General features: G+C 57.0%; 1 protein-coding gene across 1 annotated transcript; it reads right to left on the bottom strand.

Moving 5' to 3' along the window:
* Positions 1-1,870: 1,870 nt before the first annotated feature.
* ATP1A3 (ATPase Na+/K+ transporting subunit alpha 3) lies at positions 1,871-24,472 on the bottom strand. Its single transcript, XM_068993077.1, has 25 exons — positions 24,222-24,472; positions 21,373-21,608; positions 21,221-21,234; positions 17,187-17,276; positions 17,020-17,079; positions 16,674-16,877; positions 15,170-15,283; positions 14,922-15,056; positions 14,440-14,557; positions 14,042-14,310; positions 12,432-12,630; positions 12,225-12,334; positions 12,005-12,139; positions 9,696-9,888; positions 9,259-9,434; positions 9,035-9,171; positions 8,252-8,402; positions 7,963-8,131; positions 5,306-5,460; positions 5,101-5,224; positions 3,906-4,051; positions 3,222-3,352; positions 2,722-2,823; positions 2,404-2,495; positions 1,871-1,899 (listed from the first exon to the last, which is right to left on the bottom strand). Exons 1-25 carry the CDS (start codon positions 24,470-24,472, stop codon positions 1,871-1,873), a joined length of 3,540 nt encoding a protein of 1,179 aa, XP_068849178.1.
* Positions 24,473-25,731: the final 1,259 nt, after the last annotated feature.

Below are 25,731 nucleotides of genomic sequence, written 5' to 3'. Positions count from 1 at the left end.
CCTTGCCCTCTCTGGGCCTCAGATTGCCCACCTGTCTATGGGAGTATTCCTCAGCCTATACCCGATGAATAAAGTAGGCTCTCTGGCCTCCCTAGGGGAGGTCCAGGCTCACAACACTTGCCAGGACCAGGCTTTGCCCTGGGCACCACAGGCGGTGTCTGGCACCATGACCCCTGCCCTCTGACTGTCATCCCCTTCAGATTAAGGCACTCTTCCTCAGCACTGTCTTGTGCAGTGGGCGTGCACACACACTCACGCTCATGTGGACTCTCAGCATCCCAGACATTTGAGCTGGGAGGCAGGTAGGCCAAGGACCAGCCCCAGGCCTTCCTCTCACTGCCATCTCTGTTAGAAAGGCTGCCTCAAGGGAAGTGGTAGGGCTGCCCAACCAGAAGGGCTAAAATTCAAAAGACTGACAATAGCAAGTGTTTGCAAGGATGTGGAACAACTGGAACTTTGATACATTGTGGCAATGCCAATGACACAAGAGCTTTGGAAAGGGCCTGGCTATTTCTGTGAAAGGTAAACACAGTCTATCCCCAATCAGCAATTCCATTTCTAGGCATGTACCCAGCAGAGATGCCCACAAGTGTCATCAGAGGATGTTACTAGAATGTTCCTAGAGGGAAACAACAGATCCATCAACAGGAGAATGGATTGACAAATAGCATAATAGTCACACAGTGGAAAACCCTGCAATGAAAGTGTTGGCTACCTATACCTGAGACACCATGGATGACCCTCATGGACCTGATGTTGAGGATGAGAAGGACCTGTGGCAGCACACCATAGGATTTCATTCTACAGAGTCCAAGAACAGGCACAACCAAAAGATGGTAAGAGAAAGCAGATCAGTGGTTGCCTGTGGAGGGGCTGCTGACTGGGAAGGGGCAATGAAGGAACTTTCTGGGTAGATGTAAATGTTCTACAGCTCAATATGGATGGTGGCTACATGGATATAATTATTTAAATCATTGAGCTATGCCTTTGAGATCTGTGTAAGTCACCGTATGGAAGCTTATCTCAACAAGAGAAGAACATGGTGACTTAGAGCTTGGACATCCTAGGTTTGTCATCCAGATTTGTCCCCTCGCAGCTGTGTGACCTTGAGCAGGTTCCTTTCCCTCTCTGTGCCTTGTGAGAATTAACTGAACTAACAGAGGTAGAATGTTTAGAAGAGGGCAGAACACAGAGTGGGCGCTCAGTGAACCATTATATCATCATGGCCCCCCAGGGTCCTCTCCACTATGAGAGGATCCAGAGTCTGACCCCCTCTCCCGTGTTCTGATCCCAGGATCCCATCACCTAGCGAATTCACAGTGTTCTCACACTAATCCTTGTTGGGTCTAAAACTCCCTGATTTGATGACTTTGAGATTCCATGACTCCCACGTTCATGCCAGGCTAAATTTCTGGGCTTCTGTGAATCACCCAGTCATGGGTGCTAGCACAGGGAACGCTGTCCCGCCACACACCCTTACTCCCCCTGCCCCTCAACAAAGCAAAGCACGACACACACGGCTTCTCTCTCCCCACTGATATATTTGATAATTGTCCAGAACCAGAGCCGGCATCAGCCAGGGGGCGACGGGGAGTAAAAAAGAGTCCAGGGAGGGGTCTGGGAGGCAGGGGTGAGGAGGAGAGGAACAGACACACACAAAAGAGGAGGGGAGAGAGGCAGGGGGCGGGGGCGGGGAGAGAAGCCAGCCAGGGGGCGGGGCGTGGGGGAGGGAGGCGGGAGATCACTTGAGGGGGCGGGGCCACGGGGAGAGAGGGCCCCTCCCCCCAGAATACAAAATGAGGGGCACTGGAGTAGGCGGTCCTGGGCTCGCAGGGGCAGGAAAGAGACGCGAGAGGTGGTGGGGCTGAGGTCAGTAGTAGGTTTCCTTCTCCACCCAACCTGAAGAGACAAAGGAGGAAAGAGACAGAGACGGGAGAGACGGGCACGGAGAGACGCACAAGCAGAGACAGAGAGACAACGACACAGAAAGAAGCCCAAAGGGGCAGAGACACAGGGACAGACACAGAAAGGAGGAGGCCCGGAGAGAAGGGGAGAGGGAAGAGGTGCCAAGGGGATGGAGGGACAGCGCGGAAGGGAGGAGGGGGGGTGGGAGGGGCGGGAGGAGGGGGGGTGGGAGGGGCGGGAGGAGGGGGGGTGGGAGGGGCGGGGGGAGGGGGGATGGGAGGGGCGGGGGAGGGGGGATGGGAGGGGCGGGGGGAGGGGGGATGGGAGGGGCGGGGGCGGGGGGATGGGAGGGGCGGGGGGAGGGGGGATGGGAGGGGCGGGAGGAGGGGGCAGACAGTAAGGTTAGCATCGTCACCAGGCGGCGCTCTCCCGCCTCCCGCTCCAGCTGCGCGTCCCCATTCCCCCCAGCCCCCCACCTCTACCCTGTTAGCCGCTCACCCCCGGGGTTCCTGCGCAGGATGAGTTTGCGGATTTCGTCGTAGACGAAGATGAGGAAGCTGTAGGGGAAGGCACAGAACCACCAGCTGGGCCTGCGGAGAAGCGAGAGGAGGAGCGAGTCACGGAGGAAAGGAAGGGCCATGCCCAGCGCGCTGCCCCCTGATCCTTCGTGCCCAAGGTGACGGGGACCCTGGCCATGGCTCTGGGCCGGGGTCTACAGAGCCCCACCCCAGCCCCCCACCCATGACGGTGTTCCACTGCAAAGGCTCCTGGGAGGGCTCTGGAGCAGGTGGTACCTGGAGAGGGAAAGGCACTCACTTGAGAGGGTACATGCGAAGGGCCACGTCCATGCCTGGGCAGTAGGACAGGAAGGCCGCCAAGGCCGTCTCCTCAAACAAGCCAAAGATCAGGATCTTGTTCCTGCAGGTACAGTCAGGGCTGGACCCAGAGAAGCCCACCCAGCATCCCCACCCCATAGACACAGAGGCACCCCCCCCCCACCCCCGGGGCAGACGGAGAGAGACAGACAAGGAGACACACAGGGGTGGAAACAGAAAGAGGCAGCGAGGCACAGACGGGTCCAAGGAGATGGCGACGGTGAAACATGAAGACAGAGACACACAGACAGGCCGGGGTATAAAAAGGTAAAAGAGATCTGGAGAGGGACGCAGGAACGTCCCAGCAGCGCGCACACACACAGGCAGACAGGGAATCCAAGACAGATGTGACCACTGGAGAGAACATCGACTCAGAGGCAAAGCCAGGACAGACAGACGTGGGGCGGGGCGGGAAGCAGCCACAGCGGCCGCGGCGCTCACTTCATGCCCTGCTGGAAGACAGAGTTCCTCCGGGTCTTGCAGATGATCAGGTCAGCCCACTGCACGACCACTATGCTCACGAAGAAAGCCGTGTGGCACGTGAACTCCACCACCTTCCTCTGCTCGTAGGTCTGCGAGGGTGGTGATGCACGTGCCAGTCAGTGGTCAGTGTGGCCACAGCCCTGGCCCCCACTCCTTGCCCACGTGCTCCTTGCGTGCAGGTAGATCCCCAGGGCAAAGCGGGGACTCTGTCCAGATGGGGTCCCCTGGGGGGACATGTCTGCCCTCTGTAGCTCAGAGCCCCTCGGGAAGAGTCAGGAAATGGACAAGGAAGGAGAGAGCACACTGGTGACCTTAGTTGTGGACCAGAGGAGCTGGGGGCCTCCTCGAGGGACACTGGCTGGGCTGTGAAGGGAGGACAGAGACTGGGAAGGGGGTCACAGAGGCTTCCTGCCTGGCAGGGCAGAGAGCCTGGCCAGTGGACAGGACCACGATGGGTTGGGGCAGGAGCTCCAGGAGACCCCTTGTGTCTGAGGGAGGGTCTTGATGACCCCCAGGACAGTGGGGCCATCACAGGAAGCCACCCGTGCATGGATAGGACAGCTCACCGTGGCCCGGGATGCTGTGGGCAGAGACCCCGCCTGGGAGGCCCACGGCCACGCTGTGGGACCCGGCCCTACGCACCCACTGCTGTCCGTAACTGTCCTCCAGGTCGTTAACCGTGCGGTCATCCCAGTTCAGCCGGATGCCCACCAGGTTGCCAGGCAAGAAGCCATTTTCTGCCAGGATCACGAAGTAGGAGAAGAAGCCACCGAGAGCCTGGATCATTCCTGGGGGAGGAGAGTAGGGAGATAAGGAGAGGCTCAGGTGGGGCGGGCAGCCAGCCCAGGGCACCTCTGGGGCCCCTTGAGACTCGGTCCTCTGCCTGAGCATCCTCCTGGCTGGGCTCCCAGAGGACGACCTGAGGGCGCCACCTGGTGGCGAGCACCTGAAATGGGCTCCCTGGAGCAGCAGACTTGGGGAGGGGGCTCCCCAGAGATGGAGAACCTGGAGTCCCTCCCACTTAACCCGGGCCACGTGGACATCAGGAAGTCCCTGAGGACCCCCATGCAGGAATGACTTTCCCAGGCCTCTGACCACCACCAGGCCTCTGCTGGGACACCTGTAAAGCTCTGCACCCTCCCCTCCAGCAGCAGAGGAGGAGGCAGGAAGGGGTGGGGCTCGCCCCTGGGGGTGGAGCAGTGGCGTGGCCCTCCTGGGGCCACTCAGTATCTGGCACGCACCAGGGGGAGGCCGTTCCTCCACCCTCCATCTCTAAGTCACTCCTTCTAAACTTGTGGAGTCTCACACCAAGGTCACAGGTGTGAGACCTGGCACCCAGGCCACAGAAGGGGAGCCCAGAACCAAGGTCAAGGTGACCTCTGGAACTGACTGAACCCCACTGTAACTGTTGCCAACCCCACCCACACTGCGATCCTTCCTGGCCAGCTTCCTGACCCCATATTAGGTAAAAATACCACCCCGGCACTCACCTTCTAGCGCCCTAACCAGTCACCTAATGCCACCCTTCCAGCAGTTTTCTTCATCTTGAGGCTGAAAGACTGGCTACTAACCCATAAAAAGCACTGACTCGCCCCACCCACTACGCTTGCTGTGTCTTCGTTATCTCTGCTCCTTGCTCTCAATGCACTCACTCCTTTCTGAAATGCTCTGTGTCTGGAGATTCTTCTCCAGCCCACGTTTGGACTGCCATGACTAGACCTATGGCAGCGTGTCCTGCTTTTCACTCCACTCATTCAACACGAGGTTCCCGAGTGCCCAGGGTGGGCCAGGCGCTGGGCATTCAGCCGTAAGCCAGGCGGGGGCCCCAGGTCCTCACCGATCTGTCCATAGGCCATGCTGATGAGTCTCTCATTGACCAGCTTGTCAGTGCGTGGGTTCCTGGGCTGTCTCTTCATGATGTCACTCTCGGCAGCCTCGTACGCCAATGAGATGGCAGGGACCTGGGCAGGAGAAGCCGGTGAATCGGGGGGGGGGGTGGGGTACCCTGCCCTTCTGGAGCCTGGGGGGTGGCCGGGGCTCACCATGTCGGTGCCCAGGTCGATGCAGAGGATGGTGATGGTGCCCAGGGGCAGTGGGATGTTGGCCATGATGAACAGCAGGAAGGGTGTGATCTCTGGGATGTTGCTGGTCAGGGTGTACGCAATGGACTTCTTCAGGTTGTCGAAGATCAGGCGGCCTGTTGGCAGGGTGGGCTCAGCCCTCAGCACCCACGCCAGGGCACCCTGGTCCCGCTGCTCCTTCCTACCCAGTCTAGGCGTCCTTCCTAATCCATCCCCTCACCACCCGCCTTTCCATTCCGACATCCAACCAGATGGCCTCTGTTCAAACATTCTCAAAATACAACCACTTAGGAAGACTGCGTGGCAGTTTCTTTTCTTTTCTTTTTTTTCCCTTTTTTGGCCATGCTGCATGGCTTGCGGGATCTTAGTTGCCCCGACCAGAGATTGAACCCATGCCTCCAGCAGCGAAAGTGCAGTCTTAACCACTAGACCGCCAGGGAGTTCCCAGTCTTTTTTGTTACAGTTAAGCATCCCTGCCTTATTGACCCAGCAATCCTCATCATAGGTTTATAGGATGAGTGTTTATGTCCACCAAAATGCAAGCACGAGAATGTTCACCATCTCATTGAAAGTCAAAGTCACTCAGTTGTGTCCGACTCTTTGCGACCTCATGGACTATATATTTCATGGAATTTTCCAGGCAGAATACTGGACTGGGTAGCCTCTCCCTTCCCCAGGAGATCTTCCCAACCCAGGGATCGAACCCAAGTCTCGTGCATTGCAGGAGGATTCTTTACCAGCTGAGCCACAAGGGAAGCACAAGAATACTGGAGAGGGTAGCCTATCCCTTCTCCAGCGGATCTTCTCAACCCAGGAATCAAACCGGGGTCTCCTGCGTTGCAGATGGATTCTTTACTAACTTTATCTTTATCAGGGAAGCCCCACCATAGCATTATAATAGCCAAAAAAGAGGGACTTCCCTGGTTGCCTATTGGTTAAGACTCCCTGCTTCCACTGCAGGGGCGTAAGTTTGATCCCTAGTCAAAGAACTAAGATTCCACAAGCCAAAGGGCACAGCAAAATAAATAAATAAATAAGGGAATTGCCATACTTATTTTTTAAAAAGGCACAGACAGGCAGGCTGTTTTGCGGGAGGTGGCATAGACAGTATGATCCCCTTTGTGTAAAAAATAAGGCACCTGGCTGCTCACACCTGCTGCTGCCTGTCCCTCCAAGGTGTGGCTCTCCACAAACTACTGGGGTCTCACCCTAAGTACTTATGGGTGATGATTTTAGTGTACTTCAGCATAGCCCAGTGTGTGTACTGAGCCGGACCCCCTGTTGTCATCTATCATAGCACCCTGCTGGTTTTCTTCTTAGCACTTGCCACCATAAGTAATTATGTTTGGCTTTTTTGTTTTGTTTATTTTTGTTTTGGCTGTGCTGCATGAAATGTGGGATCTTAGTTCTCCGACCAGGAATAGAACCCGGGCCTCCTGCACTAGAAGCATGGGGTCTTAACTACTGGACTTCCAGGCAAGTCCCTGTAATTACGTTTGTTATGTTAGAATTTGTTAACTTGGGGAAGGCCCCCCAGTTCCTGGAGGGCAGGGACCCTCCAGGACTGCACCAGGTACACGACGGAGACCCTCCAGGAGTCTGCTTTGCTCATAGCTGATTCTCCAGCCCCTGGCGTGATGCACAAGGTAGGAGCCCTAGAAATATCTGGGAGGCGTGAACTAGAGCATCCGTGAGTGTGTGCCCTGCACATGCGTGGAAGATGTTTTGGGGGGGCGGTGAGAAAGGGTTAACCATGTGTCCTCTGGGCCATAGGAGACAAGGGCTCAGGGCATTTAACCTGAGGCTGTAGGCTCAGCTCTACTGTTTGAATTCTGCCTTATCACGAGTTATTTTTTACACTGGGCGCATTTGAAATGTGAGAGAGAGACTGAAAGAAAATGCAACCATAGTGTGAACTGTGAATACTTCTGGATGGTGAGGTTGTGGGCGATGCCAATGTGCTTCTTAATGCTTTTCTGCGTTTTCTATAATTATCACGAATTACTTGGATGATCAGAATAAAACTAAACATGAACAAGCCCCATCTGTGGCCACATCCAGCCCCTTCAGGAAGTGGTGCCCCGGGGACCCTGAGGTCTGGGCTCTTGGGTGCCCAGCTTCACCAGCCAGCGCCCCCACACGGCCGTGCCTCTGCCTGCAGCTCCCTTCGCTGGCATTTCTCTGTGTCAAAATTTCCAGTGGCCCTGGGGACTTGGCACAGTGACTTCTGCCCACTCTGGGAAGCTTCCTTGGCCCCCGAATGCAGGCTGGGGGAGAGGCCTCCTCAGGGCCCCTCTGCAGCACCCTCTGCCTCCCTGAGGTTGTACTTCTGAGTATCTTTTAAATATTCCCACCTCTGCCTTACCCAACAGACTGGGTCCTCGCTGGGCAACACGGGGACCCTCAAGTGTATCAGCTCAGTCCTGCCCCCAGGGAGCCCCCAACACTGCGGGGGGAAGAAAATTGAAGAGGACAAGCTCAGGCTGTACTGGGGGCCTGGTGGGATTCCATGATATCCCCGTCGTGTACCTGCTGCAGCCCTGGCCTACTCCCCTTGCCCTTCTCGGGCTTCACACAGGGACCCCAGTCTCCAGGGCCACCTGGGCCGACTCACTCACCCTCCTCCACACCCGTGACAATGGAGGCAAAGTTGTCGTCCAGAAGAATCATGTCAGCTGCTTGTTTGGAGACGTCAGAGCCGGCGATGCCCATGGCCACCCCGATGTCGGCCTTCTTCAGGGCGGGGGAGTCGTTCACGCCGTCCCCGGTCACGGCCACGATGGCTCCCTGGAGGGGGAGAGGGTGAGCACGGCGCCCGGAGGCCTGGCACCTACCCTCTTCTCATCATGGACCCCGGAGTCCTGGCCCCCATCTCCCTTCCCCTGAGGGACCCCAGCCCCAGCCCACCTGTCTCTGACAACCCTCCACAATGATGAGCTTCTGCTGGGGGGAGGTGCGGGCAAAGACGATCTCGGTGTGGTTCTGCAGGATCTCATCGATTTGCTCGGAGGTGAAGTCCTTAAGGTCAGTGCCGTGGATCACGCAGGCCTTGGCGTCCCTGCGGAGAGCAGAGAGTGGTCAGGACATGTGGACAGACCCACAGACACAGGGGGGTGGACCAGGCTCTGAGAGAGGGACAAAGGGCTTTGTGGGGGTGGGGGTGGGGGGATCCGAGATGAAGGGAGATGGGGGGCAGGGACTGCAGGAGGGATGGAGGGCAGACCTCAGGAAGAACTTTGGGACCCTGGACTCAGAGGAACAGTGATATGCAGACAAGCAGGAAATGGAAACAGACACAGAGAGAGACATGAGGATGGGAAAGCTGCGGGAGTCAGAACAGAGATGAGAGAGACAATGACGTAAAGGACAGGCAGGAAGAGAGACTGATGGACACAGGAATGAGGAACATCATAGAATCCTCTCAGATGGGAATTACTAGCAGCCCATTTTAGAGTGGAGGAAACTGGGGCTCAGAGAGGCTAAATGACTCGCCCAAGGTCACACAGCTCACGTGTGGCCAAGCTGGGATGTGAGCCTACCCCTTGCCAGCATCACACAGCTGGAACACCAGGCTGTCCATCACTAAGACAGAAGAGGAACGGGGCCCAGATGCTGAGTCAACAGAGGAGACCCTGGAGGAAGGGGACCCACTGTCCCAGAGGGACCTGAGTCGGGCTGGGCGGGGCTCACCGGGGGTTGACCTGGCTGACGGGAATGTTGAGCCGGGCAGCGATGTCCTCCACAGTCTCATTGCCCTCGGAGATGATGCCCACGCCCTTGGCAATGGCCTTGGCCGTGATGGGGTGATCGCCGGTGACCATGATGACCTGCGGGCATTGTGCGCAAATGGTCCAGCCTCACCACTGGCCCCTGGAGCCCTGGCCCTGCCTCCCCCGCTGCCCCCTGGGCCACACCTTGATGCCTGCACTGCGGCACTTGCCCACCGCGTCGGGGACAGCTGCTCGGGGAGGGTCGATCATGGACATGAGGCCCACAAAGCAGAGGTTGTCGGTGGTGAAGTTCACATCGTCACAGTCGAAGGCAAAGCCCTTGGGGAACTGCTCCTCGGGCAGGTAGTAGTGGCAGAAACCTGGTGCGGGGGAGAAAGGAAGAGGGGCTCCAGCCTCAGTTCCCCCTGCCTCCTGCCCACAGCTCCTGTGGCAGCAGTCGAACTCCCCAGCTGGCCAGAGTCAGTCCACACTCATTTCTGAAAGATGGCTTCCCCTGTCATTCATTCAGTCAATCACGGTGCATTCTGGGAGATCCTATTCTGAGCCAGGCTCCCGGCAGCACCACATCCCTCCTTACCCTCCGGCCCCTGCCCCGACTTGGCCCCACCCCTGGTGCCCACCAAGCACGCGCTCGCCCAGGCCGCCGAGCTCGAGGTAGGCATTCTGGAAGGCCTCCTTCATCTCTTCATCCAGCGGCTGCTCCTTGCCGTGCAGCAGGATGGTGGAGCAGCGGTCCAGGATGCGCTCGGGGGCGCCCTTCATCACCAGCAGGTACCGGTTGTCATTGGGGTCCTCGGTCTCGTGGATGGAGAGCTGCAAATAGAGTGGAGGGTGGCTGTGCCTGAGCCTCCCAGGGACCTGGAGGCTACCTGCACCCAGCCGGGGGGAAGAGGACTCCCCGCCACCCCCTCGGGTGCCAGGATGCCACGGGTGCCAGGACGGACCTCAGCCGGGCTCGCCAGAGGGCACTGCCTGAATCTCTCTACCTGTTGTCATCTGTTTCTCAGACTCTCTCACAGAGATCTCTGCTCATCCCTGCCCATTTCTGTCTCTTTGTCTGACGAATATTTTTTCTCCTCTGTGTCTCTCTCACAGAAACCTCAAGGGTCCTGAGGATACGTGCATTTCTCTCTGCCTCGCCCGACGATCTCTCATCTCACATTAGACCCCATCACTGAATCTGCCCAGCTTACCTCTGAAGTACCCAGATTCTGACCTCTTCTCACCCCTGCTGCCTTCCCATTCAGCCACCAGCATCTCCCATGTGAAATGTCACAGCAGCACCCCCACATCGAGTCCCTGTGTCTGTCCTCCCCTCCCCACTGTATTTTACTTTCTCCCCATGGTAGGCAGAAGGAGACTTTAAAATATGAGAGTCAGTGAAAAATGGTGCAGCCGCTTTGGAAAACAGCCTGGCTATCCCCACAAAGCTTAAACACAGGGTCACGACGTAAGCCTGCAATCCCCGGGTATACACCCAAGAGGCATGCAGACGATGTCCACACAGAAACTTGTAGGCGGATGTTCACAGCAGCATTATTCATAGTAGCCAAAGGGTGCAAATAACCCAAATGTCCGTTGACAGATGAATGGATCAACAAAATGTGATCTCGCTATACAACGCAAAGTCATTCAGCCGTAAAAAGGAATGGAGTACTGATATGTGCCACAACATGGAAGGGAAGGGAAGTGAGAGTCACTCAGCCGTGTCCAGCTCTGTGACCCCATGGACTCTACAGGCCATGGGATTCTCCAGGCCAGAATACTGGAGTGGGTAGCCGTTCCCTTCTCCAGGGGATCTTCCCAACCCAGGCATCAAAACCAGGTCTTCTGCATTGCAGGTGGATTCTTTACTCTCTGAGATGCCAGGGGAGCCCTGAGGAGCCTGGAAAACATGATGCTGAGTGAGAGAACTCAGACACTCAAAAACACGTATTGTAGGATTCTCTTTACATGAAGGGTCGAGAATAAGCAAGGGCATAGAGACAGGACGTAGATTAGTAGTTGCTTAGGGCTTGGGGAGACGGGGGAGGTAGGGGAATCAAGCCAGAGTGTGAGGGTGTGTTTTGAGATGCTGGAAATTCTCTAAAACTGACTGAGTAGATGCTAGCTATACTATGTTGTATAAACTATACTATATACTATGTGTGACTTTACTAGAACTCTTGAATTATGTACTACGTGGGTGATCTATGACGGTGTATGAACTAGATCTCAATAAAGCAGTTTTTAAAAATGTGAGTCAGGTCCCGTCTCTACCCCTGCTCCTTGGCTCATGCTGGCCCCCCTCCCAGGGTCACACCCAAGTTGTGTCCACAGCCCATGAGGCCTGATGGGACCTGGCCCAGCACACACAGCCCTCGTCTCCCACCATGCTTCCTGGCTCCACAACCCCTGACTATTGTTCAGACACCTCAACACATTCCTGCCTCAGGACCTTTGCACATGCTATGCCCACTGCCCCCAGATAGCTGCAGGGCTTCCCCCCTCAGCACGGTGACTTCCTGACATTCCAGATTTCCTCCAGTCCTCATGCCTCTGTCATTGTCTGTCTCCTGGCACAGGAGCATAAGTTCCCCAAGCGGAGGAACTTCACTGTTTCACTCACTGCTGTTACGTCTTCCCAGCACCTAACACGAGCCTCCCAGACATATGGTGGCTGCTTAAAAATATATCTGCCGAATGAATGAATGAGATCGCTGGCTGGTTCCCACTCTGCTGCAGGAAATCTTTACTCCTCTGCCTCCCACTCCCACAGAGACCTCGCTGTCACTCCCATCTCTGTTCCTCTCTCTACTATCAGTCCCATTTTACAGATGGGGAAACTGAGGCTCTGGGAAAGTTAATAGCTTGTCCAAAGCAGGAGGGCAGTGGGGCAGAGCTGACTGCTTTTTGGGCATCACAGAGAAAGTGGAGACCCCTAGGGTACCTGGTATTTGTTAGTGGAGTTGAAGGGGATCTCGGCCACTTTCTTATTACGTTCACGCATCAGCTTCACGGAGCCAGAGGACAATTCGATGCACTTGAGCAGAGCAGATTCGGAAGCATCCCCAGCCACATCCCTCTGTAGGGCGGAGAGAGGGCTGTCAGAGCAGAGAAGCACGGGGTGGGCAGGAGTCAGGCTGAGGCCAGTGGGAGGTGGGACCCACCTTGAGCACGGGGACATTGTCCTGACCCCCCTTGAAAACAGCACGGTTGCAGAGTCCAGCGATGTGGGACAGGGCTACCCAGGTGTGCGAGCTCTTATCGAATGAAGTCCCTGAAAAAGCCACCAGTCAGGGCAAGGGTCACCCGGGGGGCGGGGCGGGGTGGGGGCGGGGGCGGGGCCCACCCTCCTGTCTGGGCTTCACCCTCACCTGACTGGTCCTCAGTGGTGTCGGCCTCGTGGATCTGGTTGTCGAACCACATGTGGGCGACTGTCATGCGGTTCTGGGTGAGAGTCCCTGTCTTGTCTGAGCAGATGGTGGACGTGGAGCCCAGGGTCTCCACAGCCTCTAGATTTTTCACAAGGCAGTTCTTTCGAGCCATGCGCTTGGCAGTCAGTGTCAGACACACCTGGGTCATGTGCAAGGACAGGTTACTTACAGGTAGAGTCAGTGGCGGGGCTGGGCCGTCAACACGACTGTCCAACAACCTGACTGCTTAGCCCAAAGAGAATCCTGAGCAAAGAATCACCCAGAGACTCCACCCAAGGCACAGACTCATAGAAATGGGCTCAGATGCACCCCCCAAAATATACTAGAATGTTCACAGCAGCAATCTAATAGTCCCAAACTGAAACAACCAAAATGTTCTCTAACAGCAGAAGAGAAAATTGGAGAAATAAAAGATGGGAATACTATACAGAGATGAAAAAGGAAAAGAGAGCAGTGCCTACAACGTCGTGGGTGAAGCTCAAAAACAATGTTCAGCAAAGAAGAGCCAGAAACAAGAGTTGCTGCTGAATGATTCCACTGATGTGAAGTGAAAAACTACTGCTTGAAACCAGGCGATCCTAGGGGTAATCCTGGGGTTGCGGGGGAAGGGCTGAACAAGGTCTTGAGAGGGCCTCTAGGGAGCTCCGTCTGGGTGCAGCTGATCTAGGGTGTGTTCAACTGACTCCAGCTCATCAGGTTGTATGTTCATACGTGTGTACAGTGTAGGTCAATAAAAGGCCTTGACCTTGACCTAGAGTAGCTTTGAGTATGTTAATATGGAAAAGTTTGCAGGATCTATTGATTCTAAAAGAATCAAGGAGCAGAACAGTATTCCTAGGATGGTCCCTTCTGTGTACACTGAAAACAGTTACTACATATGTGTGAATATGCCCACCTCTGCTGGGAACAGTGCAGTGAGCCTGCTTCTGAAGGGAGGTTGACGGCTAGGCTAGGCAGTGGGTCCAGGCTGTTATTTTACTCTTTAGCTATTTTAATGTATTCTTTTGATTTTTTACCATGAGGGTGTGCTTCTTAATTGTGTAAGTTAACTTCAAAAATGATGGGGTGGTTAGCTTGCAGGATCTTAGTTCCCCGATCAGGGATCAAACCCAGGCCCTTGGCAGTGAAAAAACGAAGTCCTAACCACTGGACAGCCAGGGAAATCCCTGTTGGTTTGTTTTGTTCATGAGGCTCACTGAGTCCCAGGACCCTCCTTCTTCAATGTCTGGGAGGATTTGGCCCTTGATGTCTTGATTGCAATTCGGTCCCCCGAGTTGCAATCAAGATCATTGTCATTGGACTTCAGTGGTTAAGAATTCGCCTTCTAATGCAGGGGCACAAGTTTGACTCCTGGTCTGGGCACTAAGATCCCACATGCTGTGTGGTGCAGCCAAAAAATAAACAAGTAAATAAAATACGATCATTGCCTAAGGGTTCTGCATGCAGCAACTAAGACCCAGTGCAGCCAAATAAAACTTTTTAGAAGAGAAGATGTTTGCCATCAGGCCGCCAGCCCCCTCCTCCCTCAGACCCAGGGGTCTGGGCCTTACGGTGACAGTGGCCAGCAGGCCCTCTGGGACATTGGCCACGATGATGCCGATGAGGAAGATGACAGCCTCGAGCCAGGTGTACCCAAGAATGAGGGACAGGATGAAGAAGGAGACGCCCAGGAAGACGGCCACGCCGGTGATGAGCTGGATGAAGTGTTCGATCTCGATGGCGATGGGCGTCTTGCCCACCTCCAGCCCCGAAGCCAGAGTGGCGATGCGGCCCATGACGGTGCGGTCACCTGTGGCCACCACCACGCCCCGAGCCGTGCCTGTGTGGCCAGAGTGGACGGGGCTGAGGCTCAGCGAGGTGCAGAGGGACCCCGAGCCCCTGAGGCGCGTCTGTCTGTCTGGACCAGCCTGGCCCCACCTGGGTGCCCGCCCCACCCTGACCGTCTCACCTTCCACGCAGTTGGTGGAAAAGAAGGTGATGTTCCGGGTCTCCAGGGGGTTGTCGTGCGTGCAGTCGGGGGAGCGGGTCTGGGGCTCTGATTCGCCGGTCAGGGAAGAGTTGTCCACCTAGGGTGGGGCACAGGGGACAGAGCTCAACCCCAGGCCTGGGGTCAACTGGCATTTGCTCAGAGGAGATTTCAAGATTTTTGTTTGTTCGTTTGTTTTGTTAATGAGGCAGAAATCTCAGTAATTAAGGAAACCTGTGTCTGTGGAGGTCCCAGCTAGAGACCTAGACGTCTGGGTGTCTGTCTGGAGGACAGAGGTTGGGCTCTTGAAGGTGGAGAGGGTGCAACTTCTAGGCAAGGTCAAAGGTACTTGCAGTTCTGATGGAGGAGGAGGGGGCCTGGACTCCTGGGTCTGAGGGAGGAGGGGCTGGGGGTCTGGACTCCTGGGCTGCTCCAGGAAGGGCAGAGCTGGGCCCCACGCGCACCTTGCAGCCGTGGGCTGAGATGATGCGCAGGTCGGCTGGGACTCGGTCTCCACCCTTGATCTCCACCAGGTCCCCGACCACCACCTCCTCAGCGTTCACCTGCATCTTCTCACCTTCCCGGATGACCAGGGCTTGCTGCGGGTGGGATGGAGAGGCGTCACCTCCCTGACGCTCTCTGCCTGAGGTCACTGGGCACAGCCTCAGCAGCTGTCCACACCCCACCTGAACTCTTCCTGGGCACCCCTCACCTGGGGAACCATGTTCTTGAAGGATTCCATGATCTTGGAGCTCTTGGCTTCCTGGTAGTAGGAGAAGCAGCCGGTGATGATGACCACAGCCGCCAGCACAATGCCCAGGTACAGCTGTGGGGAGACTCAAGGTCACAGCCCGCCCACAGCGACTCCCACCGGCCCTACCCTGAGATGTGTGCGTCTGGGGAGAGAGCTCTGAGTAAGTGGGCTTCTGCAATTGTACGTCTGACCTCAGGTTGTATCTATTTGAGGGTCTGTGTCTCTCTGGCTGTCCATGTTTGAGTCTCTCTTTCTTTCTCTTTTTTAAAAAATGTTTGTTCTATTTATTTATTGGCCTCGCCATACAGCTTATGGGATCTTAGTTCCCTGACCAGGGATCAAACCCAGGCCCTGAGCAGTGAAAGCACGGAGTCCTAACCATTGGACCACTAGGGAATTCGGTTGAATCTCTCTTCCTGACCAAAAGTGTGTCTGAGCCCCTGCTCTGTCCCTCTCTCTATTTTGTGGGTCTTTCAGCCTATGTCAGAGAATCGGTGTGTATGCCGTTGTCCATGTGCCTGTCTGTCTGACTGAATGCCTGACTTTACATGTAGGAGACTGTGTTGGACTCTCTCTAGGTGGATCTCTGTCTCGTCTCCCTCTGCTGGTCTGCATAGGTCTGAGACTCTGGGTCTGTTCACCTGTGCGGGTTTTAATTTCTGAGCATCCTGCCTGCGCTCGACTCTCACACGGCTCTGTCCGCCACCAGGTTATGCCTGCCACTCTGTGTTTGGGTGCTTGCGTCTGTCTATCTATCAGTCCATGTCTGTGCCTGTGCCTGCGTGTCTGAACTAGGTGGCCACGCTTGAATCTACGTGGTAGTGTGACTGCCTGCACTGACTCTCTGCACTGGTGTGTGCGTGCGAATGTGTGGGTGCATGCGTGCAAGGATCTCCGTGTAGTGAGAATACAGGTCTATGTTTGTGAGCATCGTGTCTGTTGAGACTGTGTGTGTGTGTGTCCCCTGTGCTGAGTGAACAGGACCTGATAAAATTAGCGCATGAGTGTCCCTGGGTCTCTACGTGAGCCCATTCACTGAGCATCTTTTAGGCCATGACCACCTGCTTGTGTCTACCCTCAAGGCCAGTGATGTCACAACACAGCTTTGGGATGGAGCCCCGGCTCATATTTCCTACTGTGTGACCTTGAACAAGCAACTTGGTCTTTTTTTTTCTAACTGTACCATGTGGCTTGCAGGATCTTAGTTCGCAACCGGGAATTGAACCCAGGCCCCCTGCAGTGGAAGCACCAAGCCCTAACCACTGGATAGCCAGGAAGTCCCATCCTTGTCCTTTCTGAGCCTGTTTTCCTCCTTGCATCTCTGGTTCTCTCACTGAGTGATTGTGAAAGTTAGATGGGAAGAAGTCGAAGGCGGGGCTTTGAAAAGTCCAAGGGGAGAAGTGAGACACGCATGTCTCTATGCGGAGGAGCTCCTGGGCGGGGCCGGGTGGAGGGCACTCACGTTGTCGCCAGAAGGGTCATCCTCTGTGCCCGCCTGGATGCCGTAGGCCAGGAAGCAGAGGATGGCCCCGATCCACAGCAGGATTGAGAAGCCCCCGAAGAGCTGGCGGCAGAACTTGACCCACTCTGGGGTGGTTGGCGGTGGTGTGAGCGCGTTGGGCCCATCTCGGGCCAGGATCTCCTGGGCTTTGCTGTGGGTCAGACCCTGGGGGACACAGGACTCACATAGGACCCTCCCGGAGAAACCCTGGCACCCCAACACTACACAGTACCCTCAGGGATTGGGGGGGGGTCACACCTCCCCCACCCCCACCCCGGGGAACCCTGTCCCTCCAGCCCAGCCGCACCTGCACACAGTCGGTGTTATATTTCCGGCAGACCTCTTCCACGGACATCTTGTGCTCTGTCTAAGGAACAGGAGTTTGGGGAACATCGGGTGAGCGTGGAGGCCTGGCGGTGGGGGGGTCATTGGGGGAGGGGCCCGCTCCGGGTGGGCGCAGAGGGTGGGACTCACCATAGCCACCTCCTTCTTGAGGTCGTCCAGGTCCCGGCGGTCTTTGGTGCCCTTGGCCTTCTTGGGCGAGCCCTTGTCATCTTTCTTGTCCTGCGAGGTGGCGACACGATAGCTGTCAGAACCACCAGACTGTGGGCGAGAAGGGGTTACAGGGGGGCACCGGCCAAGCGGCTGTGCAGCTGCGTCTCTGGACAGGGCCTGCTCTGGGGCCACCGTCTGTCCCTGCCCTGCGGCCTGGGTGTCTCTCAGAACTCCCAAGGCTTGTCTCCTCCTATTGCTTCCAAGCCCCCCACCCCCCACCCCCACCTCTGGCTCCTTGGATCTCTGTGCCAGCCAGTCTCATCTGGGTCTCTCTATGCCTCTGTCCCTCTCTCTGTCTCTAGGTCTCTCCCCTTCAGTCTCCATGTGTCCTTTTTCCCTCTTGGTGTCATTTCTATCTCTTACTCCCTCTCCCTGGGCTTGCCCAAGCCCCCCACCCCCCAGGTGTCTGTCTCCTGCTGTGCCTGTTGGTCTGTCCCTCTTGACCCGCCTCCCCGGGTCTCTGTTTGTGCCGTCTTATTCCCTTTTGTCTCTGTCTCCTGCTGCCGCTTTGCCTCTCCACCTCCCCATCTGCGGCTGTCTCCATCTCTCTGCAGTTCTTTCTCTGATCTCACTCTCTCTGTCTCTGCATCTTTACGCGTGTCTCTCTGAGACTTATGTCTCTCTCTGATCTCCGGCTCTTTATGTTTTCCGTCTCATACAATATCTGTCACCATCTCTTGAACTCTCTCCCTGAGTCTGGCTGAGTCAGTCTTTCTGTGTTCTCCCTGGGTTTCTATCTCGTTCCAAGTTGGTGTGTGGGGATCTTAGAATATCCCTGAGTGTCAGTATTTTCTGTCCATCCTCATCTCTCCTTCTTTCTGTCTTCATCTCTCAAGGCACCTGCTTTTCTGTAACGCTCGGTGCGTCTCTCTCTGTCTCGACTGTTCCAACCATCTTGTCTTGTCTGTGTCTCACTGTCTCGCTCTGCCATCTCCCTCTCTACCCCCGTATCTTTCACTCTCTCTCTCTCGTCCATCTTGGCATCTCTGTGCTTCCAGCTCCAGGCCTCCCCCATAGAACTCCCCCAGGTCTCTCCCTGTCTTTTATTCTTGGCTCTTTTCTTGGGTCTCTTCCCCCAACTCCGTGGATGTCTCTTTCAGAGGACCCAGTTGGGACAAATGCCCAGGAGGTCGCCTGTTGGGCCCAGGGATGGTGGCCTGGCTGGACGTGCAGTCAGTCCTGAGGGGCTTGACTGACAAGCTGAGGCCTAGCCTCTCTCCTGGGGGCTGGCGGGAGCCATGAATATGTTTGGACAGGGGTGGGCATGTTTAGGTCTCTGAAGGACAGACTAGCTGCTGGCTGGGATTCGGGGTGCAGAAGAGCAAGGGGCAGAAGTCCCCCAGGCCTGGTGTGAACTGGATGTAGTGTGGGGGGAGTTTCGGAAGTTCTAGTTTGGGGGCTTGGGCTCATGGGGAAGCCAGCATCCTTGGAGGCTGGCAGGAGGGGTGGGGTGAGGCTGGGTGCTGATACAGGACCGCTGACAGATCTTACGGGCCCAGAGCCAAGCTGGGATCCCAGGCTCAGCGCGGCTCAGCGCTAATCCCCTCGTGACCTTGTAGAGGGTTGAGCTGCCTGCTGTCTGCCCCCAGACCCGGAGGCTGAGCCCGGGGGGCTACTGTATCCTAGAGGCCTGGGAGCCTGGGTTTCAGGGGGCAGGAGGGTGGCTTGGCCCTGGGCCAGCCCTGCAGCAGCGCTGCGTCTGACACGGAGCATGGCGATTCAGGCGGGCAGGGAGGACCCTCCTCTGCTCCCGCTTCAGGAGGGGTCTCAGCCTCCACAAGGGGCAGACCCAAGGACGGAGAGAGTGGAGATACAAGGTCATGGGCACAAGTCAGAGAAATGAGGGGCAGGCAAGAGAGGAGTGAGAGGGGCCTGGAGGGAGGTGGGGGGAAAACTAGCTGCCCACCCCTGAAGCCTTAGGGAATGCCAGGGAGCTGATGCTTGGGTCCCTGTGAGACCCAGGGGTAGAGTCCCAGACTCCTCCATCTGAGAGAGGAGAGGCTGGGGGTCTGGATCCTGGGTCTGGGGGAGGAGGGGCTGGGGTACCCCGGTCCCTGGCAGGCGAGCCTTGGCTCCTGGTTGCCCTTGCCATGACCAGACTCCCTTGGGGGCGGGCTTCCATCTGTTGGAGAGGGAGCTGAGGCTTTCCCAGTCAAGGCAGGAGGCCCAGATGGGCGCACTGCGGGGCGGGAGCACCTCGGAGGGTGGGGGACACGCGTGTCTGGCCGCTGCAGCCGCCTCTGCAGCTCCTCGTCTTTTTCCACACCAGCCGAGCTCAGGCAGGCTCTGCCCCTCGGCCCGCCCCTCCCTCTCCCTTTCAAGGTGTCTGAGGCCTCATCTCCCCGTCTCTCAGTCGACCTCCCCTTGTGCCTCTGTCCCCTTTTCCTTTCATCCAGGCTGCCTCTGACTGTCTCTGGATGGGATATGTCTGTCCTTGGGTCTACTCATCTCAGCCTCAGTTTCTCTCTTTGTCTCTCCATGCCTCTCTATCTGTGTCTTGTCTGTATCTCTCTATCTTTCCATATCCTCCTGCCCGTGTCTGTCTCTTTCTTTGTCTCTATGTCTCTTTTTCTCTGTCTCTTTGTCTCTATGTCTCTTTTTCTCTCTATGTCTCTCTATCTCTTTGTCTCTTTCAGAGCATCTCTCTCTGTGTCCGCCCATTTCTCTCTGTCTTTCCATGTCTCTGTCTCCCATGTCTAAAGCACTCACTTCTCCTGTCCCAGGTCTTTTCCTAAGACCCGCCCCCAATTCCTTATCTAAGGCATTTAGCCTCAGTCCTCTCTTCCAATCTGCCCATGGCTTCCCTTCCATTTCCACTTACCTGGAAGCCATCACTGACTCCCACCTGCCCCTTCTCTCTCCCAGCCCTCTCCCCATCCAATTCTTCTTCCCCTCCCCCCTGGCCCACCCCCATCCACCCATCTGCAGCCCCATCCCCCACCTCTGTCCCTGGACCCAACAGCCTTCCTCCGCCATCTTTCTCCCCATCCCCCTCATATTTGCTCTCCCATCCCAACCCCCTCTCTCTTCACCCACCCAGCCCAGCCCACCAGCCTCCTTCCCCCCACCCCCTCCCTGTGGCCCCGCCCCAGACACTCAGGGAGGGATCCAGGGCTGCAGCTGGGGGGTCAGGTGGTCAGCCAGGGAAAGAGGCGGCATCTGCTGGAAAAACTCACAGACAAGGACACACGGACACGGAGGAAAGGGCATAGCCGGGCATGCACAATACCCCCACAACACGCATTTGCACACATAGCCCTCAGCAAGGCACTCAGTCTCCCTGCCGTGGCTCTCCTGCTCCCCCCAGCCCCCACGTCTGCTCCCCCAGATTAGGAGGTAGACACACGCTGCAGACCCAGGCTGCTCCGCACTGCGGAGCAACCCCATGAGGGCCTGGAAGGAGAAAGGGAGGTCACCGGGTGTGCATCTCATAGTCTGGACCTATGCCTGCCTGGCCACGGAAGCAGACGGGCTTCAACACCCCCAGACACAAACACCGGCGTTCAGACACACCCAGACACGGGTGCAGCCATTCAGACACGACCCGGGCCACACAATCGCAGGCGAACGGTGCTGCCAGGCCTGACAGAACCAGGACCGCACACACGCACACACACATCTTCGGCTGAGCAGGGAACCACACCAGGTCAGACAGAGAGGCCGAAGGCCGGTCCGTGCCCCGCGGACCCCGCACACAAAGGACATGCCAACATGCGCCACAGACTCCCGCCGACCCAGGCGGCCCCGGGGCACACACTCAACCAGTGACACAACCACACGGACGGGCAGGGTCAGCTGGCTCCCAGGGTCCTGCACCCGGGTCTCGGAAAGCAGAGGTCCCAGAGTCCTCGTCCTCCGCTCTCCGCAGACACCCAATGTCACTGGACCCACAATGTCACACACACAGGCACACACACGCACACAGGCATCGCCTGGCTGGCCCGAGCACCTACCCCCATCTTGGCGGCTCCGGGGGACAGGGGCACGCGGGCGGGGCAGGGGCCGAGGCAGGGGGCCTCAGGGTGGGCTCAGGCGCGGGCTCGGGCTGGGGGCCTCTGCAGCGCCCGCGCCTCGGTCCGCGCGTGGGTCCGGCGGTCAGCCCTACCGCACAGAGTCTGCGGCGCCCGCCGCCTCCTCCGCCTCCTCATATGCCCGCGCCCGCGGGGGGGCCTGCGCCGGCCAATCAGGGGCGCCGCCGCCCTGATGGATGGCCCGCGGCCCCGCCCCCGGTACTGCAGCTGTTCTCCCCGCCCCCCAGCCTCCGCAAAGTGGCGGCTCGGCGGCGAAGGGGGAGCGCTGCGGGAAGCGGAGAACCCGGAGACGACCCCCGCAATGAGGGACCTGGAAACCCCCGCAGTGTGGGGTGTCGCCTCCAAGGAGGGGGCGCTGAGGGTGGGAGAGCCCCGGAATCCCCCCTCATTGTGTGCCACCAGAGGGAGGGGTGCGCTGTGGAAGGTGAACACGGGGCGCGAGGGCGGGGGGGGAAGCCCCGTAAGCCACTGCAATAAGGCACGAGGGCCAGAGCACCCTTCTCTGCAATGAGGCAGGGGGAGCCCTGGAGACTGTGGAGTGCTGTTCAGGAGGGGAGAGGGAGGGAACCCAAGAGGTGAGAAAGACACCCCCCAGTGAGCAGGGACGCTGCAGAGGGGGGCAGGGCCCTGAGGCCCCTCACTGTGTGACCTCCCCCCACCCACTACGGCATGGCAGTTATCCAATGAGACACAACTGCACAGGTACACAGGAGACACATCACAGCCAGAGAATCCCACCAAGCATCGGACGCACACCCGACCACCCAGAGAGCAGAGATGCTGGGGACGCCCACCAACACCACAGTACACACCGCCAATTCACAACCACATTCCATCACACACCAGCTTATCACCTCCCACACATCCCACAGGACCCCATCAAAACAAGCCCAGAGACTCACAAACACACAGCAAGGAAAACACACGGAACACACACACTGCATACCCCATCACACCACAACAGAATCACACAGGCATAAAATGCCATGAAGAGGAACACACACCCTTAAAACACCACCTCACAGACACACATGTCACATGCTCCGTCATAACTGGCCTTAAACCATCTCTCACAGGACCAGTAAACATTTCACCCATGGGCCCATGAACCAGTACACATTCACACTCAGCACCATCACACAGACACAGGCCTCACACTGCCCCAGACCCCACTTGAACCTTTGTGGGCTCTGCTGTGTAGTCACACAACATCACACACACTCCTCCCCAATGTATCTGGGCACACGCAAAGACCCTCCATGCTAAACTGCCAAAGTATTGCTAATTGTGAATGACAGACAAAGGGTGCACTTGGACTCATGCATGGCACAATAACTCACAGACACAGATCACGCAACACCATCCCACACACCTCACACACTACACTTATCATGTAATGCAGTGCTATGTTATACACTTGTATTGTAGCTGCAAACACCCCCAAGGCCCACACCCCCACACCGTGCACATCTCAGCTTGGTGTATACTGACACACACACACAGATGCACAGCTGACACTCACACCCCAGGCCTGCCACAATACACACGACACCCCATCGGCCACCCACTGGAGCCTGAGGAGTTACAGTCTCCCACCCACACCTCTCTGCTCTATGAGGAACACTCCCAGACTCTGTGGGGATGGCAGAAAAGGCAGAGAGCAGGCAAGAGCCTGTCTCTGTAGCTTTTTTAGAATGTGGGTATCCTCCCACCTATGGAAGTTGAGATGTGGGAGACAGGCAAGGGGCATGAAAGTTAAGGACCAGGTCACTGATATGTATGAAAGGCTGAAGGCTGGAGTGAGACACACAAAAATGGGAGATTCAAAACCACAGAACCACAAGGACAGGGAGACTGGGCCAGAGAGTAAAAGGGGGCAGGCAGGTGGGCTCCTTCCTTCCTCCAGCACCCAGAGCCTCAGCCCAATCCTGTACTCTGACCCGTCCCCATCCTTCCCTGCTGTCCTTTGTTGCCATAGTAACAGGGAGGCAGCGAATGCAGCAAAGGAGGCTGGGCTTACAGATCTGGCCTGTCTCCATGGAGACTGGTGGGGGGAGCCACATCTTCTAACCCTGGTAGTTGGCCCCTCTGCGGAACTCTGTCCCCTTCCAAGAGGAGGATGGGAGAGAAGGAGGGAGGCTCTGTCAACATACTATCTTTTTCCTCTCCACCTTATCCTGCAGGGATGAGCCTGAACCGTGGCAGAGAGATTGGGGGGATGGAGAAGCCTGGGGGGTTTCAGGATCCCAGGAGATTCCTGGCCTTCTCTCCTGCTCACCAGCTGGGCTGGGGGAGACTGCACCCCAGACAGGCTCCTGTCCCCCCTCATGCACACCCTCCTCAGTTTGGGGAGACTGATGACTGTGCATAGTGTTCCCAGCGTGAGGCTTTGCGGAAGTTGGGTGGGGGAGGAGGAAGATTTACGAAGGTCACAGGGATGGATGGGGACAAGGGAACTCGGCAAGAGAGATGGAAGGAGAGACTAAGCGGAGGAGTGGACACATAGAGTTCAAAACCAGAGAGATGCAAATAGGAAAGGAAAAACAGAAAGACCGACAAAGACAGACAGACTGGCAAAGACAGAAATGAGGAAACAGATGGAGGAGACAGATCAACTGCATTACTTAGTGAAGATGACAGAGAGTCACGGGGACACAGAGAGCCAGGCAGACATGTTTGGCAAACTGGGGAGACAGAGATAAGACTGACAAGACAGAGCAGAAATGGGGGTGGGGAGACTCAGAAGTGGGAGACCTGATGCTTGGCATTGGGACAGAGAATGGGAGAGACCACAAATGTCTGCAGCCAGATTCTATCACCTTGACGGACTGACATTCCTGCTCAAGGGCAGAGACATTGATTAGTCTCTAAGAGATGTGGAAACAAGAAACATTCCGAGACACAAGCTCGTCCCCACACCCGCCTCTTAAGGGCACACATGTGGCAAGTGTCTGAGACACGGAAGAGGCCAGGTTGAGACGGGGTGATGCGTAACAGGCGGGGTCCCCCGGATGTGGCGTGCCCAAGCACTGCGAAGGCTGGCAGGTCCGGTCGGGGAGACAGGGCGATGCTGCGCGCCAGGCCGGTGCTGAACGGACAGCTCCCAAGCTCTGGGCCGCCTGCCCGAGGGGCGGGGCCCAGCCTCGCTCCTTTCCCTCGCTTGATCTCTAGCATTTCCACGGCTCGGCCCCGTAACGTCTACATCTAGTTTTTCAAGGCTTCTTGTTTCTCACCTATCTCTGCTCCACTTCACTCTCTGCTTCTCTCAGCCCCAACAACCCCAAGTCTCTTAATCTGTTTTCTCTGTCTACCCCTCCTCTCTCCCATTCTGTCTCACCCTTCTCCCACCTCATTATGGCTTGTCTCCCTGTGTCTTCCTCTTTGGCCTATTTCCCCATCCCTCTCTGCTCCCCTCCGTGGTCTCTCCCCTTCGCTACTCCATTTCTGTCTCTTCCCCATTCCTGTCCCATCTCTTTCTCTCCACCTCTCAATATCTCCCCCTTCCAACTCGGCCTCGTTTTGGCTCTGGCTGTGTGACCTTCACTCGTCCTTTCTCAGCGGCAGTTTCCACAGAAACCTCCAGCGGGGCGGGGGAGGGCGGGGACAGAAAGCAGATCCATCCTTTTCCCTGCTCCACCGGCCCTTCGGCCTCCCACCGCGCCTCCCCAACCTCCCCCTCCGCCGGGATTTCTCACTTCCTCTCTCGGGGGCTGGGGAGTTACGTTTTCAGCAGAAACACAGGATCAGGGGCCCAGACAACTGAAGGTGGTCTCAGGGAAGTACACACACGCACACGATTACAAAGCCAACAAATCACCCTGGCCCAGGCACACACCTGTCCCCGTCGGGCCAGCCGGGGCACCACCACGCTGAACTGTCCACTCGCCCTCCCCTCCCCCAGCCCCATCTGCTTTCTGTCATTCTATGTCTCCTTTTCCTGGTGTCTCCTCCTCTCCAGATCCCTGCATCTCTCCAGCTGTCTCAGGGAGAGCTGCCTCCTTCTGTCCTGGGAGAAGGTCAGTGGAGAAGGGCCAGCTGCCCGGACCTGCGCTGACCTGCTGTCTGCGGGCAGGGCGGAGACTCGAGAGAGTGAAGGGGTGACCATCCCGTCTGTGGTTAAGCAGACTTCCTGGGGGGTGGGGAGGGGAAGCCCAAGCCTTTGGTGCCCTCACACCCCCAGGAAATGAGACCCGCGTATCCCCAGCTTTGGGGTTTTGTTCTTTTTTTTATTCCAACAGGGACTGGGCTGTGGCAGGGGGAGGGATGGAGGCCCAACTGACCCTCTCCCTGTGGGGGTCTCATAGAAATTCGGAGGTTTCTCCCCAAAAAAAAGAGAGAAAGAGAAGAGTCGAGGGGCGCCAGGGGACACCCATCTGCCCAGAGGCTTCCCACTTCTCTAGAAGTGGGGAGGGCTGCGTCAAGTCTTGGGGAGC

The sequence above is a fragment of the Capricornis sumatraensis genome, chromosome 20 (assembly GCF_032405125.1).
Source record: "Capricornis sumatraensis isolate serow.1 chromosome 20, serow.2, whole genome shotgun sequence".
Lineage (NCBI taxonomy): Eukaryota > Metazoa > Chordata > Mammalia > Artiodactyla > Bovidae > Capricornis > Capricornis sumatraensis.
This window is presented reverse-complemented; position numbering and strand designations above follow the sequence as displayed.

Coding starts and splice junctions, on each gene's coding strand:
- ATP1A3 (XM_068993077.1), bottom strand. CDS start 24,472: ATGCTAGAGATCAAGCGAGGGAAAGGAGCGAGGCTGGGCCCCGCCCCT. Junction 12,631..14,041: donor GCCTGCTGGCCACTGTCACC/GTAAGGCCCAGA, acceptor CACATGACCCAG/GTGTGTCTGACACTGACTGC. Junction 1,900..2,403: donor CCTGCGCAGGAACCCCGGGG/GTGAGCGGCTAA, acceptor TTGTCTCTTCAG/GTTGGGTGGAGAAGGAAACC.